This window comes from Nuphar pumila, chromosome 11, assembly GCF_984573655.1.
Source record: "Nuphar pumila chromosome 11, dmNupPumi1.hap1.1, whole genome shotgun sequence".
Taxonomy (NCBI): domain Eukaryota; kingdom Viridiplantae; phylum Streptophyta; class Magnoliopsida; order Nymphaeales; family Nymphaeaceae; genus Nuphar; species Nuphar pumila.
In genome coordinates, this window is record NC_143259.1 from 106,638,338 (window position 1) to 106,658,292 (window position 19,955).

Below are 19,955 nucleotides of genomic sequence, written 5' to 3' on the forward strand. Positions count from 1 at the left end.
TACATGCTCAACTGTGATATGCTATGTTGGGATCTGTGAATGCAGCTTTATCTGCTATGCTATTTTTTTTTCGAATGGCATTCATCTATTTTGTTCTGTTTATGATAGATCTACTGCATATCTTGTTTTTTATTTGTATAAGATAACTTATCTTTTAAATTGTTTATCACAGGTAGCTTCTGATCATAATGGATGATGGATGGTGGAGTTTCTTCATCATCAGCTTGTCTAACTCAGGATGATATGAATTGTTAATAATTATTTCTTTAGTGGACAATAATGTAACATTAGTTGAAGACTTGTTGCTTATAATATGGTAGATGGAGTACCTAAGAAAACACAAAGGACGTGGCCCGAACAAGTGTTGGAAAGTAGCAAGATTAAAAGAGTGAAAATCATTTTAATGGTGATGGCCAAAGTCGTCAACATTACTATTGGCGACAGTACAAGCTGTCGCCAAAATGTTTTTTTGTTTTTTTTTGTTAATCAAGAGCAAATGGTCGTAGCCAAAAATTTAGTAGCGACGACTAAAGTCATCACACCACTACTAATGTTGACACCAACTATAATTGGCGATGACTCCCTTGATTTTTTGCGATTGTTGAGGGTCATCGCTATAATGGATATATGGTGTAGTGTATAGGTAGTGCCATTTCCAAGATTGATCTCATTAAAAAGGGAAGTCAACCCTTTTGAGTTTTTTTGGTACTGAATCTCGCAAGGTCTTGTGATCTTACCCTTTTGGATTGGACTCGCTTTCTAACTCACGATCTGCTGCCCCAATATGGATGGTTTCAACCTGAACAATGTTGTGGGGTAACTTTAAGTGATTGACTTTTTCTTTTCTTTTACCTTTGTATTCCAAACTTTCACCTGGGTTGGATTTAGTCACTTAAATTGGATTCTGCCGACCTTGATGATGTTTGCCTAAGCCTTTGAACGACTTGTATCCCAATTTTTAGGATCATGGGCTGCCCCTTTAATAAATTTTGCAAAATCGGGGTATTTCTAGAAACTTCTAAACTCTTCTCTCTTATAACAATTCATATCTGTCACTTTGGATTGCTTCCTAGATGTTAATATAGATGTTGAGGATAAAGTCTCTCCCTTTTCCCAAACTGATGGTATGTCAGTATGCAGACCTCGAGATCTAGTCTAATGGTTGGATCATTTGCAAAGATAACAAGGATCTGGTCTCCCTATGATATTTTGATACATTGGTGATACGTTGACGGAACAACTTTTAAATCATGGATCCAAGGTCGACCTAACAATAAATTATAGGATGCCAGGATATCTACGCCATGAAACAAGGTTTTGTGGGATATGGGTCTGACCTTTACATCCAGAATGATAATCCCCACAGTCATGGTCATATTCCCTTTATACTAGATTCTATGGTTATCTAACTCAGATTGAGTTATGTCTAACTTTTTAGAGACAATGTTAGAACAGATGTTCAAACCTCTTCCATCATCAACTAAGCAGTTGGGGATAGAGACTTCCTTGACTTTGACTATTACACGAAGAGAATGGGAAAAGAGAGGCCTTGAAGTATCATTTTCAAAGAAAGTGATAGGCAGTTGGGTCATGACTTGGGATACTAATGGAGCTAGCCTATTAAGTTGTGTAGATGAGAGGACTCTTACTTTGTTAAGAATTTTCTCGACAACTTGCCTGTGCTTTGTTGACATGCTGATCAATTCTAAGATAGAGATGAGTGTTATAAGCTTGGAAAAGTGATTCTTGATATTATATTAATGCATCTTCCCTTGACCTGCCCCAACTGGAGCGACTAGCACTTTTATTTCTGGATCTTGCTGAGTATGTGGCCTCATCTAGTGTGCCAAGAGGGGAAAGCCATTTCTAAGGCGTTCTAGGTGGTATTTTCGTCTTAACCGCGTGAAGGTGATCGACATTGCGAGATGACATGCAGTTAGAAGACAAAGACATAGTCTGAAGCGCTCTTTGACTGGTTGATTGCATGTTTTAAGAGTGTGTGAGATACACCCGATTGACTAATCAAGACAAATGATGTATGCATGATATTCTATTCCGATGATGCCTAAAATAGTTTCATAATAAGTAACAACCCCCCCAATCGATTGATGAATACTTGAGTATCTTTATCTTTTTTGTGTGTATACGATCATACAACTGACTAATGGTAGGCAACACATCAATATTATATTTGAATTTTTCTACAAATAAATCAATCACCATATCAAATTTCTTAATATAGTGAGTGTTCAAGGTAAAAAACTAGGCTAGAGCTTCTCTCTCTAAGCTCTTGGGGAAGGAAGCGGATCAGGTCATGCTGAACATGAGCGTTTTTTGCTCATGCTGACATCATGGCCGTCGGATTTGCATTTTAAAAAGCTCAAAAATCAACAAAACCACGTGGCATTCATCCAAAATGCAAACAGACGGCCACGATGTCCGCATGAGCAAAAACACTCATGTTCAACATGACCTGATCTGCACCATTTAATGAGAGCTCGATCATTGTTCTTGTAATCGACATCGTCATTGAGAAACAAAGTGAGATAGGTCTTAGGATCCCCAACTCCACCCTACTTGATAAATTTTTTAGGATCCTTTTTTGAAATGTCATCTTCGTCCATTATGAAATCTCGAATCATATAAGATCTTCTTTCTCCTTTGACTTGACAGATTTGATGGTGCATATTACATAACTCATTTTCTAAAATCCGTACTGGATCTTCATATTCATCATTTAGAACTTTATAAGCATGGAATTGAGGAGGTAAATCTACTTGAGGTTGGTTGATCTGGACAAATCGGGTAGGAACTACCCCTAGAGCCTTTGTTGTTGATACTGGAGAGCTTTGAGTTGGATCTCAGTATTTGCCATTTTTTGCTGGATCTCTATTAACATCAATTTTAAGTCATCATTTTCATTCTCCAAGTTTGGTTGGAGTTGTTTGTAATCATCATATTCATAGATGATTTGTTTTCCTTTTATAAAAGTCTCTGCCTTGATCATAAATGACTTGTCTGCTTTTTCTAATTTGCAGTGGCATAAACTCACTAAAGCTTATATCTTTTCCTTTTCCAATTAACTTGACCTCTTCGTCATTGTCATCTTCCCCTTCCAACTCAGTCTCATGACCCTCTTTTTTATTGTTTATGACTTATATCCCGTTGTATTTCTAATATCTCTTTGTCATGTCTTCCCCCATTTATGGATTCTTGGGATTCTGGTTAGCTTTAGAGAATCTATCGTTCTCCTTGCTTTTACAGTACTCATGTTCCTTCGGATCTTGATCCAGGTTTAGGGGAATTGAGATCTCATGAGAGTCCACAAGTGGATTCTTCTTTAAGTCTCTTACCTATAGGCTTAGGTTTCTATGCACACAAGAGTTCACACAAAAGCAATTGGCACACAAATTTAATTTTTAAAAACAATTGTGTTTCTTAGATCTCCTCGAATGCTATGTGAATATGTGAGGTCTCTTCTTTGGGTTCTAAATGACCATGATTTCCTCTTTTTAGAGCTTTCTCACATATATTTGAGTTAACACTCTTGGTACGCACGATCAAGGTATGTAGTTTCTAAGGTTCACAACCAATATACTCGAGTCAACACTCATGGTATGAGTGGGGGATCTAAAGATCTAAATAGTTGGACATGATAAATGTTTTAGAAAATCCACACAAGAAGACAAAAGTCTCTCAATAAAAGTCTTAAGAAAAAAATAAATTAGAGAGAAAAGCAAAGATGATGCAAACAATGTTCCACACAAGTTGAAAGACTAACATCTTGGATATTTTCTTAGGAATTTTATGTGACAAGATTTGCTTCAACAAAGATTTCTAATTCAACCTCCTAACTAAAATCATGCAAGCGAACATTCTAGCTTTTTTTTTTCAAACTAAAAGGATTAAAAAAAAAAAAGTATTCCATTTTCATGGAAAGCAGCTTTATTATGAGATTAGATTTGTAAGAATACAAATCGCAGGATTGAGAATTAGATCTAACAAAGATTCTATTCTGATTCAGGAATATCTTTTAACATATTATTTTAAATAATATGTGTTGCGTATGAGATTGCATTTTATTGACAGGATATAATTTGGAGTTGAACCCAAAATTGACTACTTAAATGGGCGAGCCACATACTATACTACCTTTTCTGACCTTATTTCATTAAAACTAAGACCAAATTAATTATGTATATTTTTTATGATAAGGAACCCTTGCCAAAAATGGAATCACTTAATGGGCCTGTCTTCCCGTGAGGTAAACCTTGGATGGAGTCGTCGACACCCAGGCTTTTATAGAGCCCACTAGTTAAAGGCACTTGCACATATGGTGGGAATTGAGTGTGAAACAAAGGGGTTAGCACATTCTCTCAAAAGTCGCTGCCACACGAGCAACTTGAGTGGGTGTAGACCAAATCAAATTTCTCGCAAAAAAGAGAGGAACTATGTGTAGAAATATGTAACATGCTGACAAGCACATTAAGTGGTTCGGTTCTCGATGAGGGTTTCTTGTGGTAAAAAATAAAAAATGACCATACTTAAAGACAAAAATGACATATTTCGTGAAAGACCTTGAAATTTCATAAATTCATTTGCTGTCCAAAATCGTAAATATTGTTATTTTTATAACCTTTTTAGCCTTTAGACATATCATTTTCGATGCGAATTTCCTTCACATGTGAATTTCCTCAATCTTCACCAGAAACGCCTTAGCTGCCACCATCGTTGCCTCAATCGTCGCTTAATATCCATCACACTGTCAAAAACTAGTCTCCAATGGATCCCCTGGTGGTGAGGGTATGGTGGATTCTGCCCTGACGGGAGGAGCCATTACTTGGTGGCAGAGAATGGTGTGGGTTTTTTGATGGAAACTCGAACCTCAAGACTTCACAAATACTTGAGTTACCATGCATTAAAAATTTACTAAATTCTCATAAAATAAGTGCGAGTGAACTTTCTTTTAAACTCGAACCGACAAACATCACAAATACTTGAGTTACATTATATAAAAAATGTAATAACTTCACATAAAAAATCTATGATTTTTTTGAACTCAAACTGACAAACCTCATAAATACTTGAGTTACCTCGAATAAAAAATGTAATAATGTAACATAAAAAACATGCAAATTTTTTAAACTCGAATCAACAAAACTTGCATAAAGTTTTTTTGAAATTCATATAAAATAAGTGCGAGAGAACTTTCTTTTAAATTCTCGAACTTTCAAACATCGTAAATACCTGAGTTACTTTACATAAAAAATTCTTAAATTGGCACAAAAAGAACTAAAACTAGAACAATAATTATTTGTTTGAGTATTTGCGAGGTTTGTCAATTTTTCTAAGAATTTGATCAACAATTATAAAAATTTTATAAATTTCTTATGAAATGTTATTACATTTTTTATGCAAGGTAACTCAACTATTTGCGAGGTTTGTTGATTCGAGTTAAAAAAAATATCACAAATTTTTTATCGGACATTATTATATTTTTTATGCAAGGTAACTCACATATTTGCAAGGTTTGACAGTTCAAGTTAAAAAAAATTCACAGATTTTTTATGCAACGTTATTATATTTTTTATGCGAGGTAACTTAAGTATTTGCGATATTTGTCGGTTCGAGTTTAAAAGAAAGTTCGCTCGCGCTTATTTTATGCAAATTTGGTAAATTTTAATGTGCAATAACTCAAGTATTTGCAAGGTTTTGAGGTTTGAGTTTCCATAAAAAAACTGAGGCTATTCTCTATGGCAAAATGGTGGCTTCCTCAATCGCGGCAGAATCCACCATACCCGCACCACGAGGGGATCCATCGGAGGCTGTTTTTTGATAGGGTGATGGAGATTAAACGACGGCTAATGCATTTCCAATGGAGATGCAGAAAATTCATATATGAAGGAAATTCACATTGAAAACGATAGGTGTGAAGGCTAAAAAGGTCCTAAAAACAATAGTATTTACAATTTTGGATAACAAACGAATTTCTAAAATTTTAAGATCTTTCACGAAACGTCATTTTTGCTTTAAAAAAAGAATAAAGCATAAAAATAGAAGGATATTTAAGAAAGAAAATGCCATAAATTCAAAATTCAAAGGTAGCAAGGCAAGGCTTTTTTTCTAAGTTCAACAATTTAGAGACAAAAATAACCGAGGGAAGAAAAAGGAAAAAGGAAAGTTTCATTTAAAGGCAACATTTTGCTCTTAATTTCATAAAAGCTTCATTTTTCTGAATTTCGTGATATACACCATATTTCTCTAAAAGATGCCAAACAATTGACCATTACTAAACGTAATTCAGTCAAATGACAACAATGCTCTCAAGTCACTATGACACCTATTTTTCTCTTATGCTCTAAAGTCACTATGACACCTATTTTTCTCTTTTCCACTAAGGCCGTGAAGGTAAACAAGTGTTTTTCAAGTACAAACAATAATAGAGAAAACTACCTTTTTATTTTCCTAAAAAATAAAAAACTAAAAAAAAACACGTTTCGCAAGACGATGGAGATCAATTGGAAACCTTTATTTGGTAATTTTCATTGAGCCTGTCACCATATAAAATTTTAAAAAACTTTGTGTCCAATCTTGAATTAAGAGCAAAAAGTTGGCCACTGAATGAAAATCTACCAAAGAAGAAAACCCAGTTCCTTGAAAGAGAAAACTTCCGCTTGCGACACTCCAATTCCAACCGAACGCCCACGACTCTCTCTCTCTCTCTCTCTCTCTCTCTCTCTCTCTCCGGCAGCTTCGTTGGGGAAAAGGGGGTCGTCCTCCTCCTCACCAACCCTCTCCCTCCTTCCCTTCCTCCTGTTTCAGTGGTTGGAGCAGCCCTCCTTTCCTCATCATCTTCATCACCATCATCAAATCCAAGTCAGTTTCATGAGATAGCAGTGAAGGGCAAACCAGGGCGCTTCGGAGATGGTGGTTCCTTTGGACAAGATTCTTGGGGCAATTGAGCTGTGGCTGCACCTGATGAAGAAGGACCATCCGAGGGTCGATCCCGACCTTGACCCCGTCCTGCTCGTTCCCGGAATCGGGGGCTCCATCCTCACCGCCGTCAAAGAAAACGGCCGGAAAGAGCGCGTCTGGGTTCGATTGTTCGCCGCTGATCATGAATTCCGCAAAAAACTCTGGTCCCTTTTCGACGCTTCAACCGGTATGAGAATTTCTGGTTTAATCTTCCACTCCCGTGAATTGGTTCTTTTTTTTTTTTGGTGGGGTTAGGTCAAGGGGAAAAGCTCCCATCACTGACCTCCCATTGGCAGGCTTCTGGTTGGTAAAACCCGCTGCTTCTAAAACTGGTTCAGCAGTGTACTTGAACAGTTTTAGTGCATCACTGAATGTGCTTAGAAATGCACACCGTCTAAACTTTGATTATTCAGGAATTTCCTCGAACATCTTGCAAGTGTCTAGGGTCTGTGCCTTTGGTTTCAAAGAGAGCTCTGTACTCACCTTGTCCTCTGCATTCCTGTCACAAAGAGTATGGCTCACGAGCAGCTGCTCCCGCTCAAATCTACAAAAAATGATTCAAGTTTTACATCACTTAAAATCTGATTTGCAGCATCTAACTCCCTTTGAATCCTCGCTTGCTCGGCCATCCGATTCAAATCATACTTCAGTTCAGCCAGCTGTGCCATGAATTGCTCAAAAAACGCCTCTATTCGTTCTTGATCTTCACGGATGGCTTCTCTCAGCCCATTCAGCTCAATTTCACAAAATCAATAGCCGAATCGGAGGATCATTCACTCTGATACCAATTTGTTAGGGCGCAGTTTAGAAATTCTCTTTCAATGGTGAAGGGGCCTCGTGATAGGCAAATAGGTAGCGATGGTGATGACGGTAGGCCTGTTGGATTCTAGGAAACCTGCGGCAAATGGTTCAGCACTGTTAGGGGCATCTTATAACAGAGAACATAGGTGAATCACCCTTTGATTTGTCGGAGTAGCAGTCGAACTGGTGACGTCTACACTGGGCAAGACTGCCGAGGCATAGTAGGGAATGCGATTGATAGGTGCACGTGCTTGGGAGTCCACATCATCAGGTGGCGGCTGCAGCATTCAGTGATGGAGGGTATGCGTAGGGTTAGGGATGGCCAGCCCCTAAGAGGGTAGGCAAAGCATGTATAGGAGAGAGAGAGAGAGAGAGAGAGAGAGAGAGAGAGAGAGAGAGAGAGAGAGAGAGAGAGAGAGAGAGAGAGAGAGAGAGAGAGAGAGGTTGTTTACAAGGTAGTTTATGCTTTATTACATAACCATGGGGAAATATGTACATGACAATAAATAAGGACAAATAGACAATGACCTATGAGGCTAGCAAAATTGAAAATTCTCCAAAAGACACATAGACAATGACCTATGGTGCCAATATCCAACTTCATAAGATGATTCTTCAAAATCAATGAGCTAAAACCTTAATATGAAAATGTCCTGTTTATAGTAAAACCTTTAGAAAACTCTAGAAAGATGCCATATGAGTCCTGGATACCTAATAATGCCATTGGCTCCCAAAACCTTTCATTCTCTTGGATTTGCTGAATCTACTTTAGTTGCTATCTACTTGAGTATGAAACTGGGTTCAAACCCCCTGTCCAAGACTCCAAGGCAAGCCTGCTGTTGGACACATGTATTTTTTAAGTATCGGTCATAGCAAGCCTTAAATAGCTATGTGGAAATGTATGTATGCATGTATACACTTATTTATTTATGTGCATTATGTATTTATGTATGTATAAGAAAGTGGATATTGAAAACTAGTTATAAGATATATAATGCATAAGAGACAATTACATTTCCATTTTTATGACTTTTTCATTGATTATTGATGTTTATCTGAAATATGAACATATTACTGTAATTAGTCATCAAGATCAAAGGAATTGCTGGGTTCTTTTCGCTCTATAAGTTTTTGACATTTTGACTCAAAAGTCTAGGATTTTAGAAGAAATGATCAAATTTTTTGACGTTTTGATTGTGAAAGCAAACAAGGTTTTGGATGTATAAAACTCAGGATATGAACATCGTGGTTTCAAAACCTAGTGTCACAAGATTAAAAGAAAAAAAAAATTGTACCTGGTTTTTGGGTGAGTGTCGAATATAGGCAAGCCATTCGATGCTTAGGGTGTTGGGAGGTGCTTGGGTCAACACCAGTGTTATGAAAAGCATTGAGGCGTAGCGAGGCGCTCCACCAAAAACTGAGGCGAGGCGTAAAGTGTAAGCCTCAATTTTTTTTTTGAAAACTTTAAAAAAATTATAAAAAAATATCTAAAAATACAAATAAATAAAGAAATGCTTTATTGATAAATTAACAACCAATAAGAAATAGAAAATCTCAAATAAGTACTAAAAAATATGAGATTAACATATAAAAGTAATTAAGAAACTGATTATATAACTGGAAAACTAATTATATAATTGAAAAATATAATGTCCTATAAAGCAACAACCAATAAGCAATAGAAAATCTAAAAAATAAGTACTAAAAAATATGAGATTAACCTATAAAAGTTAAAAAATATGAGATTAACATATAAAAAGTAAAGAAACTAATTAAATAAAATATGATATTAACATATAAAAAGTAAAGAAACTAATTAAATAAAATATGAGATTAACATATAAAAAGTAAAGAAACTAATTAAATAAAATATGAGATTAACATATAAAAAGTAAAAAAACTAATTAAATAAAATATGAGATTAGCCTATAAAACTAATTAAATATCTTCTTAAACTAATTAAATAAAATATGAGATTAACCTATAAAACTAATTAAATATCTTCTTAAACTAATTAAATAAAATATGAGATTAACCTATAAAACTAATTAAATATATTCTTAATCTAATAAAATAAAATATGAGATTAACCTATAAAACTAATTAAATATCTTCTTAAACTAATTAAATAAAATATGAGATTTACCTATAAAACTAATTAAATATCTTCTTCTTCTTCGCCTTTTGCGCCTCAAGGCGTGTTTTTAATAACACTGGTCAACACTCTTGATGATGGTAGGATGGGGATGAAAAAAGTTTAAGATGGATACTTCCCTGACTTTAAAGAATGTGTCGATATGCTATGTATAGCATGTTTGACACTTGACACATCATGTTCTTTATTATGCATAATGTGTTGGACAATTGACTCTCATGTCTGCCACAACATACTGTGTCCATATGCCACACATAGTGGGTCCAACTCTTGATGTGATGGACATGGCATGTCCAGAGTGTTGGAAACTTTAGAGTTAAGACAACTGAATGTGTATAATATGAACGTAAGTAACAAGAAATTCGTCATTATCCTTGGTATCTTCTGTCCTGCTAAACTTCATCTATTAATGACTAGGCAGCCCATAATTGGACGCCTCTGTACCTAATACTTGAATGGCAGTAAAATGATAATTGTTCAGTGATTACCTTTTTTTCTCCTATAAGGTGTTACTGACATACTGCCACATTCTTGAACCTGTTGATGCTTTATCAAATTGTAGTTGTTTTTAATGTTTTGATACTTTTGTGCTCTTTTTACTTGGTTTTCATATGCATTTTTCATGGTTGAACATGTAGTTTAAAGGCTAACAATGATAAACTGGTGATTATACAATTTCCTTACTTGTGGTGGACACTGCAATACATTTTCATACTCCTGCTCTCTTTAGAACAAGCAACTCTTACCTTGAGCTTGTATGGACTATATGCTCCCAAACCAGTATATTGATCATTAATGTATTCCCTTACTCAGGTAAAACTACTTCCCTTGATCGAGATACAAAAATAATTGTTCCTGAAGATAATTTTGGACTATACTCATGTGACACCGTGGACCCTGATATGGTACACATTCCTATAATACTTTCATTTGATTTGATTTATCTTGTTGAGTACATTATCAGTTTTCCACATCATTTTCTGTTATGGCTTTTTATCTGAGTTTTATAGATTGGACTGATGTTGTTCATTTGGTTGAATGAAATTCTCCCTTTGCACTTTGCATGCTAGATGCTGTTCTTTCAGGAAAACATGCTCTCATGTTAAATTTTACTAGCCTCATAGGTCATTATCTATTTGTCTTTATTTATTCTCATGTTCCCCATGGTTGTGTAATAAAGCATAAATTACCTTGTAAACAACCTCTCTCTCTCTCTCTCTCCTGCATGCATGTCTGGATCTGTGCATGTGTATGTGAGAGAGGTGAATGGTTGTGCTACCACTATTTCTGTTGGTTGTGAAACTTTTCATGCTGTTGCAGTGGTTTGTGGTTCTTACTTTCATAAATTTCCTACCTCTTTACTGGGAAAAAGTGGAGGCATTGTCCTTGTCAGATGGCAGCCTCTTGATTTCCACTTATTGTTGTTTGGGTGTTACAGAAGGTGCACCGATAGATGCCATTGTACCCATCATCCATCTCTCCAGTAATCCTACATGTATGATTGTATGAATTTCATTAGTAAAGGCAGCGTTTGTTTGAGTTTGTTCAGTCAAAAGCACTAGGTGGCGCCTGTGCACTAGAGTTCTAATAGGCCTAGTTGAGGCCTAAAAAAAGGAAAATTATAATAAATTGCTAAATTTAATAGCAGACATATATTCAACATGAAATTAAATAGCAAGGTGATTATGTGAAATGTAACAGCTCATAAGTTTGTAACAACAAGGTAACTATGAAGTGTAACAAGTTGCAGATTGTTGTTACATACCAGAGTGTTGCAGATTGTTGTTACATACCAGAGTTGCCAGTCAAGGAAGGATTTGGGAAGCGGAAGCGGGAAGTGAGGCACTTCTAAAATTTTAGGAAGTGGGAATCACAAAACGACTTAAAAGCGAACCAAGAATTGTCTCGGAAGCGAGAAGAGAAGCGAACCGTGTGCGACCTGCAAGCGAAACAAGATTCAAAGGAGAAACGAAGAGGGAAGTGACCTAGGATTCGAGTGGGAAACGAATAGGAATTGAAAGGGAAGCGAAAATGTAATTATATTTTTCTTAATTTATCAAAATATAAGATTTATTTTATCATTGACAAAATAAAACATGATTAGATAACATTAAAACTGATCTATTAATCTTAAAACTGAATCATATTTGCAAGTGCAACCATTTAACAAATGCATCTTGTTGCAGGCATTTAATAAATAATACACATATCTCCAACATACTAAAAATGCTGTCAAAGATGCCCAGCCCTAGCTCTTTTTTTATTCTGTTACCACAAAAAGAATAATAAACGATCAAAATTTCTTTTTCAATTCCATGAATGCACCTAATTCCTTGATTTTGCAATTTTTTACTCCCCCTTGTGGATAAGGTAGCTTCCTACTATTGTTCTGCCTTTTAGATTATTCATTTCAAGGATATATGAAAGATGGATTAGGAAAAGATAAATCATAAAACAATGCATTCATCAACAACTTGGAAAAAAAAATACAGATACAAGCCTTTATATCTGAAGCAGGCTGATCGTGTTCAAAATCTGTAGACTTTGCATGCATGGGAATACAACACTTTGGCCTTATAGATTCTACAAGAAGTCACATGGCAATGCTCCATGCATGCAAGGGTTCAAGAAACACTAATAAGAGAAGCAAACACTACATATAAAATTATCGCCATGACTTTCCCTAAAGAAAAAACACTATTACAAAATAAGAGAGAGAGAGAGAGAGAGAGAGAGAGAGAGAGAGAGAGAGAGAGAGAGAGAGAGAGAGAGAGAGAGAGTTTACAAATGAAAAAAAACCATACTCGATTTGTTTTTTTTTTTACAAATTTTTTAAAATGACCATTTTGCCTTTTTAAAAAAACTTGGTTTCTTTTATTTTTTGGTAAAAAATAGTTAATAAAGGGTAAAAATGTCCAAGCATAAAATATCAGGAAACACAATTCCCAGTTTTGGGAATCGCGATTCCCTTAAATGGGAAGCTCACTTCCCAATACTGGAGAAGCGAGCTTCCCATTTTAAAGGTGTGCTTCCCTGTGCTTTTTAGAAGTGCTGCGTTTAGCACTTCCGAAACATGTTTCGGGGAAGCATGCTTCTCTGATGCTAATAGCATTTTCGATAACCCTATTACATACCAAAGGAGAAACATTGTAGTTAGGCACACATACACACACATTCAGCACAACCTATGTCACATAGGTGCGGGTGCGGCAATACGGCACTTTAAAAAAACTTGGGTGCAGGAGGGTATATATATATAATTTTTAACAGTTAGTAACACTAATAAAATAAAAAACAATTATCATAATATCATCAAATCAATTCATCATGCATGCAATAAATCAAATTAACAATATACAATTCTATTCTTCATCATAAAAACTAACACCACAATTAAATAAACCTAAATATATTATGGAAACCCAAGAGCCCAAAGAATAACAAAAGACTGCATTGACTAACCTATACACAATCTAGGAAATTGTCGGCAACCATCCAAATGGTCCACAACGCTCTTCATTCTATAACAAAGGCCAATGATAAAGATAATGCCAGTATGGAAGAATCTCAAAATCATTCTAATATGAATACATTATGGTTATTAGTATTGGGAAATGATAGAGCAATATCAAAGCAAATATTATTGAATTACTCGTCTAAATGGAGAGTGTGCAACATCAAAAGAATGATTATTGAATTACTCATTTAAACAATAACATGGAGAATGACAGTGTAAGAAAAAGTCCCAAGGTATTAATTAGTTGAAGTTACTTGTATATGAGAAGACTATAAATAAGATAAAAAGAAAGCGATGTGAATTAAAGTTTTATGTGAGAAAGAAAAGCATAAAAGTTGACTATTGTGAAGTCGATGCTGAATTTTATTTGAAACATGACAGTTATGGAATAAATTGAAACACTAAATAAACTTGCTGTTACAAAATAAAGTCTATTTTGTCATGTTTTCAAGTTGACCAGGTTGACAACGAGTTAACTGGTCCCCTTTTTGTGTATTGTCTATAGCTCTTGTTAATAGGGGCATTTTTTTCATGTAACTGTAAGGTCCATGCATTAATAACAAAAAAGGGAGAGGGGTTGATAGTTTTTTGGGTGCTCTCTCTCTCTCTCTCTCTCTTCTACTCACCGTCTCTTCTTTTTCTTCTATTCTCCATTTCTTGCTGTCTAACCCTTATTGCAGGTACTCAAGATGTAGGAGCTCAACTTGGAACATGGTATCGGAGCATTACAAAGCTCTAATCATCTACACCACCAAATAGGGCTGACACCTAAGATAACATCTTTAGTTCTAGGGTTTGCCGAGAAGAGCGAGAGAGACGGGGGGAGAGAGATTGAGAGAGAGAGCGGTTGAAGGAGACATACCTGGAGTCGCCGCTCCTGAGATGGCTCAGAGGAGAAGGCATCGGGGTCGGGAGGGGGGGGGGGGATTTTTTTGCCCTAATCCCCCTCCCAGCCACATTTCATCAGTTTTTTTTTTTAAAGTCCAGAATTGGACTGTTAAGACCTTGGGTGCGTGGACCGCACCCAGAGTCGGTTTGACTGCACCGAGTGCCACACCCGCACCCGAGTTGCATCGCATCGACGCAGGTGCGGCACCCTACTGGCCGAATCCCTGTGACTTAGAGCACAACAAATAGTTCAACTCATCAATTTTGAAGAAATCAAAGATGTTTTTTTGAAATCACAACAAATATGAAATCTACATATACACATGCATATAAAGTGACACATGCATAAACATACATACAACACAACAAGTGTTCGGGCACAATGTAGGTGTGATTTTAGTAAGAAAGGGCAGAACAATATTCAATATATCAATATTTAACAAAAAACTATTCAATGCAACAAATATCCATCACAACAAATACTCAGACAGGAATATGTAGCACAACAAATTTTCAGCAGAGAAACTGTTCACCACAACAATATTTTACACAGCAAATATTCATCACAACAATTAACTTGAGATACTAATGAAGGTAGACAAATGACCTAGAGCTGACTGCTAAATAAAGTCACTTGCACCAAAAGATCAATAACTAAATGAAGAAAATTATATTTTCTGTATATAAATCCTCACTACAGGCCAACTTCAGGCCAATAAAAGAATAACAAACCACATGAATAAAACCACAGCAACTAGCATTCCTTTATTGAATGGTTCACACATGACATCCAAAAACTCAGTCTTCATGAAATATAAAAATCAAAACAAAAAACATTTTTGGAATCAAGTCAACTGAAATTTGTCTCTGGATTAAGAAAACAAATGAAAAAGAACTAATTCACACCAAAGTCACAGTTAGAAGCAGAGTTGCCAGTCGGGGAAACGGGAGCGGGAAGTGATTCGGGAAGCGGAAGTGAGACACTTCTAAAATTTTAGGAAGCAGGAAGCGCTGGATGACTTAGAAGCGAAACAGGAATCGTCTCGGAAAGCGAAAAGAGAAGCAAACCGGAAGCGACCTAGGAAGCGAGGGGGAAGAAAAAAAGAAAGAAAAGCAAGAAGGAAAAAACAAAAAATGGAAAAAAGAAGGGGAAGCGCCCTTCCCAAAGTTTTTTGGGGCTTCCTAGCACATTTTGTGCTTTCGAAATGCGCTTCGGGGAAGCGCGCTTCTCCAGGTCCTATGGTGCTTCCGATAACCCTGGTTAGAAGCATTCTCATATTCTAAAAAGGACCACCAACGACCTAAGAAACACAATTATTACTGAAAAACAAGCGCCATGTCAAGCAAAAAGGTCTTTCAAAATCAGCCCAACACAATCGACCTTCAAGAAGAAGAAGAGAGAGAGAGAGAGAGAGAGAGAGAGAGAGAGAGAGAGAGAGGTTTAAGGATTTCCCACCCATTCTCTTTTTTATTTATTGTTGAAAAAAAGAATGACATCTTTGGCCTTGCTGCCTATGCAATGGTTGGCTAGGAGCTGACTAGTTGACCTAGTCAGTCAATCTAGTCTGGGTCGACTAGGTGCCCTGCACCTAGGGCTTCAAGGGGCAAATTTAGTAATATATGTTTGAGTTACTTTGAGAAAGTGCATTTGGTATGACATGTAGGGCATGTTTGTTTTGATCACAGGTTATTCAGCTGTGAAAGTTTTGTCCCTGAGAAAAGTGATTTATGTGATTCACATTCTCTGGCATTAACTTTCTCATGTTTGCTTTTAGGTTGTAAAGTTGACTTGTGTGAAAATCTAGAATGTGTCATGTCATGTCCTATCACTGCTTTATCACATTCACAGCTAAGCATCTAATGCTTATGAAAGTTATTCACAGGGTTAAACTTGTGTAAAACTTTCACAAGTTTTGAGGCTTCAACCATCACGGATGGAAACACAATCACGGGTCACATTTTAGCATGTTTGCAATGCCCCTGTGAAAGTTCTAACATGTGATTCAGAATCACAAGAAAACTGTGAAAGTCACAAAATCAAAAGCATTGCAAACATGCCATAATGTTTCATAAATAAAATAATTCTAGTATTGGATATGAGTGTTTCTTTCTTCTCAAAACTTAGTCATTGCATGATGGAAGATCTTTTAAGTCCAGGATTTGCAAAATTTTGTTTCTAAATTTGGTAAAACTTGACATATTGGAAATAATGAGTTATTGTGTGATTCGTAAGGAAGATGTTGCCAATGATGACTTGGAATTGTCATTGTGAAAAGGAATCAGATAAGAAGAAAATAATGTCAGTTGATTTGATGTTTGGAATATAAACAACTAGTTGAGTTAATTTGGTATTTGGAATATAAACAGCTAGTTGCAATAATTTTCTTTTGTGGTGTAGGGGGGATTTTATGGTGGTTTATTTTATCACATAGGATACATTGGTAGCATAAAAGAAGAGCATGAATTCCCATAATGAATGCTTTAATCTGATAAATAGATAGTATAAAAGAAATCTAGGGTGATACAGTTTTCATGTATACGGGGTTATAATCATTGTGTTCATTTGACTAATGACAGTGAAGTTCAACCGAATTCTGTTAATACCAAATGTGTGTGTGTGTGTGTGTGTGTGAAGAGGGATTGGATCCTATGTTACTTGGAGTGTCAGCCATGGGTGCGAAGCATCGGACATGGTGGGTTTTGGGAAATAGATGTGTGAACTCGAAGAGAGAGAGAGAGAGAGAGAGAGAGAGAGAGAGAGAGAGAGAGAGAGAGAGAGAGAGAGAGAGAGAGAGAGAGACCTTTTTGCATAGTAATGGGGTGTGACTCATTTGGGATCCAATAAAATATATAAAGAGAAAATAGTGTTTAAACAAGGCTGACAGTGACACAAAGTGTCCAACATTTAACACTTTGTGTGTAAGACAATGAAAGGTGTCGGACACATGACACCGAGTGTTGATTTTTTCTTGAACATTTCTATGTTAAAAAATGAAATGTTTATGAAGTGTCTAGGAGTGTCAGTGTCAGTCTCCAAGTGTCTAAGTGTTGGACATTGACATCATAGTTGGAGTACTCGACTTTTAATTCCTAAGAATGGTTGTCAATGGGTCAGATCCAACCAAGACCAAGCTAGATTAAATTTGAACTGCCTGTACTGGTTCCAACTGGATCTGGTTTAGTCTGATCAATTTAGTCATGGACATTGGATATTTTTAATTGGCTGGTCCACTGCCCTCTCTTGCCACTCTGGATCCTTGTATATGCATATCCACTCCTTAACAGGTGGGAGAATCAAAGGTTGCATATTTGTGCTTGGAGTTTCGGCAATTGTGTATAAGATACTTTGAGGATGCAATTTGGAAGCCCAAATAATTGTGGATGGAAGTGATAAAACCAAATGAAAGTTTTATAAGCTTCTAAAGGAAGTCATAAAAAAGAAAAGTCAATCCTTGCATAACCTATTGATGATCAGCTATTTTGACGTTCATCCCAGAAAGAAAATGATGAATTATTGCTGCATATGTTTGTCACTCACGTAATGATGATTGCCTTTTTGAAGAATTGCCTACATTACAGGTGAAATTTTCTTCATGTTAGACCTTCACATATAGTTCAGTTTTGCTACTCTTACTGCATGTATGCATGACTTATTATTATTCATAAATATTTGATATACTAAACATTTATTTTTTACTCTTCACTTTCAAGATTTCAGAGCATACCTTTTGTCCTGTTATGCAAACAATTGCCATTTCTTGTTTGTGCAGATCATTGGACGGGATGCAGTATGCTATTTCCATGACATGATAGAGGAAATGATTAAATGGGGTTTTGAGGAGGGCAAGACACTCTTTGGATTTGGTTATGACTTTCGTCAAAGTAACAGGTCTATTGTCTCTAATTTTAGTGCAAGCGTGTTATCAATCAACTCACAGATGAAGAGAAACATGATGTGTTGGATTTACATAGAATTTGGAAAAAATGCACAATGTTTTGCAAGTCATTTGCATGCTTTCCAGTATAGTTTTAACGAGTTTCTATGATATCTGGAAAGGGTTGATAACTGCTCACCTGTTTTCTGGAAATGTTCATTCTTATACATACTGCGAATTTTAGGTAATTCGCAACTTGAAAATTTGATGTGTTGAAACTTGGACATCATCTTTTGCATATTTTGAAGCTTCTCTAATCTATAATCCATTACTTTATTTATAGCTATGTTCAAATTTAGATCACCTTAAAAAATGTAGAAGTTCTACCTACAGCTGGTTCTTTGTGAGAAATATTATTTGATCTGTATGGTGTTATTGTGAAAGACTTATGAGATGATTGCTGTAAGCTATTGCATTTGATATTCTTTTTCAGTTTGCTTTTGTTGTTTGTTATGTTCGGCACACAGTATGGTATAGCTGTTAGTATAAGGGATCTTGTTATGGTGTAGAATTTAATTGTTGAATTTGTCTATTTGGGTCTTAATGTCAAACTAGGATTTTATGATACATACGTGATATACTTCTAGTTGTGCTGTAATGGATGATGGATTATGACTCTCATCTTAACCCAAGGAAAAAAATAAGTGAACTACAGGGGCATTGTTTAATAGTTATACTTTGACAACTTTGAATGTTGTATCAATGTTTACACAAATATCTTTGCTTCAAAAACAATATAAGATAAATAGTGCTATCTAACAAAAAAGATTCTTCGTCCATTAGAAATGCTAGTTGTATTCAGTACCTATTTCCTCACAATTAAATTAAATTTTTTCAGTTTCTATGTTTTTTATTGGACGATGATCACATTTATATCAATTGACTTTTTCTTTTATGAAAGATGAGCATTCATTAAAACGTATAAGAACAAGCAGGTCAGTGAGCAGTCACTAGAGAAGACATAAAAAAACTGAAAACTAGGCTACCTAAGACTAAGCTATAGTTCTGCTTATGTCAATCCATGAGATGTCAGTTCTGGGCCATTGTAAGCTCACCCACTACATGACTAATGCAGCCTCTCTTTTCCTTTTAAATATCCTCCAGTTGCCTTCCAACAGCAGTCACAAATATCACTGATGTTATGAAAGTATCGTGATTTTGATGTTATATTTTTGGAGGACACAATTTTGCTGAAAAGCATGATATTTCTGAAATATTGCATATTTTCAATATATCACATTTTTATCACGTTATTAGTGCGATAACAATACTTATTCATAAGGTTTTGTTATATTTTTGTATTTTATTTAATTTTTTATATTTATATATTTTATATGTTTTATATATCTGACATTTTCCTGAATTTCAAAATATCATGATATTTTTCCTTGCTGATATTTTCCCAGAACCTTTGACTCAGAAGATCTTTAGTTTCTTGAACATGATTCTCACTACTTCTTGTAATAATTATATCATCAACATATATCAACAAGAAGGTAGTAAACTCCTTACCTCGAAGAATAAAGAGGGAGTAATCCAATTGTGATCGATAAAAACCATGTCTTTGAATTTCTAGGGAGAAACTCTCAAACCAAGATCGAGATGCTTGTTTCAGTCCATAGAGTGCTCGATTTAATCTGCATACATACTCCTTTGAATCTCCTTCTGTATATCCTGACGGTTG

The 19,955-nt window shown here is 35.7% G+C and overlaps 1 protein-coding gene across 1 annotated transcript in view; it reads left to right on the forward strand.

Moving 5' to 3' along the window:
• Positions 1-6,686: 6,686 nt before the first annotated feature.
• The window catches only part of LOC149822711 (lecithin-cholesterol acyltransferase-like 4), a 142,255-nt gene continuing 128,986 nt past the window's right edge, over positions 6,687-19,955 (forward strand). The window contains exons 1-3 of the mRNA XM_089980003.1: positions 6,687-7,162; positions 10,745-10,836; positions 18,107-18,225. Coding sequence (XP_089836129.1) covers positions 6,925-7,162; positions 10,745-10,836; positions 18,107-18,225 — 449 coding nt within the window. The 5' untranslated portion in view covers positions 6,687-6,924. The remainder of the gene's footprint in view (positions 7,163-10,744; positions 10,837-18,106; positions 18,226-19,955) is intronic.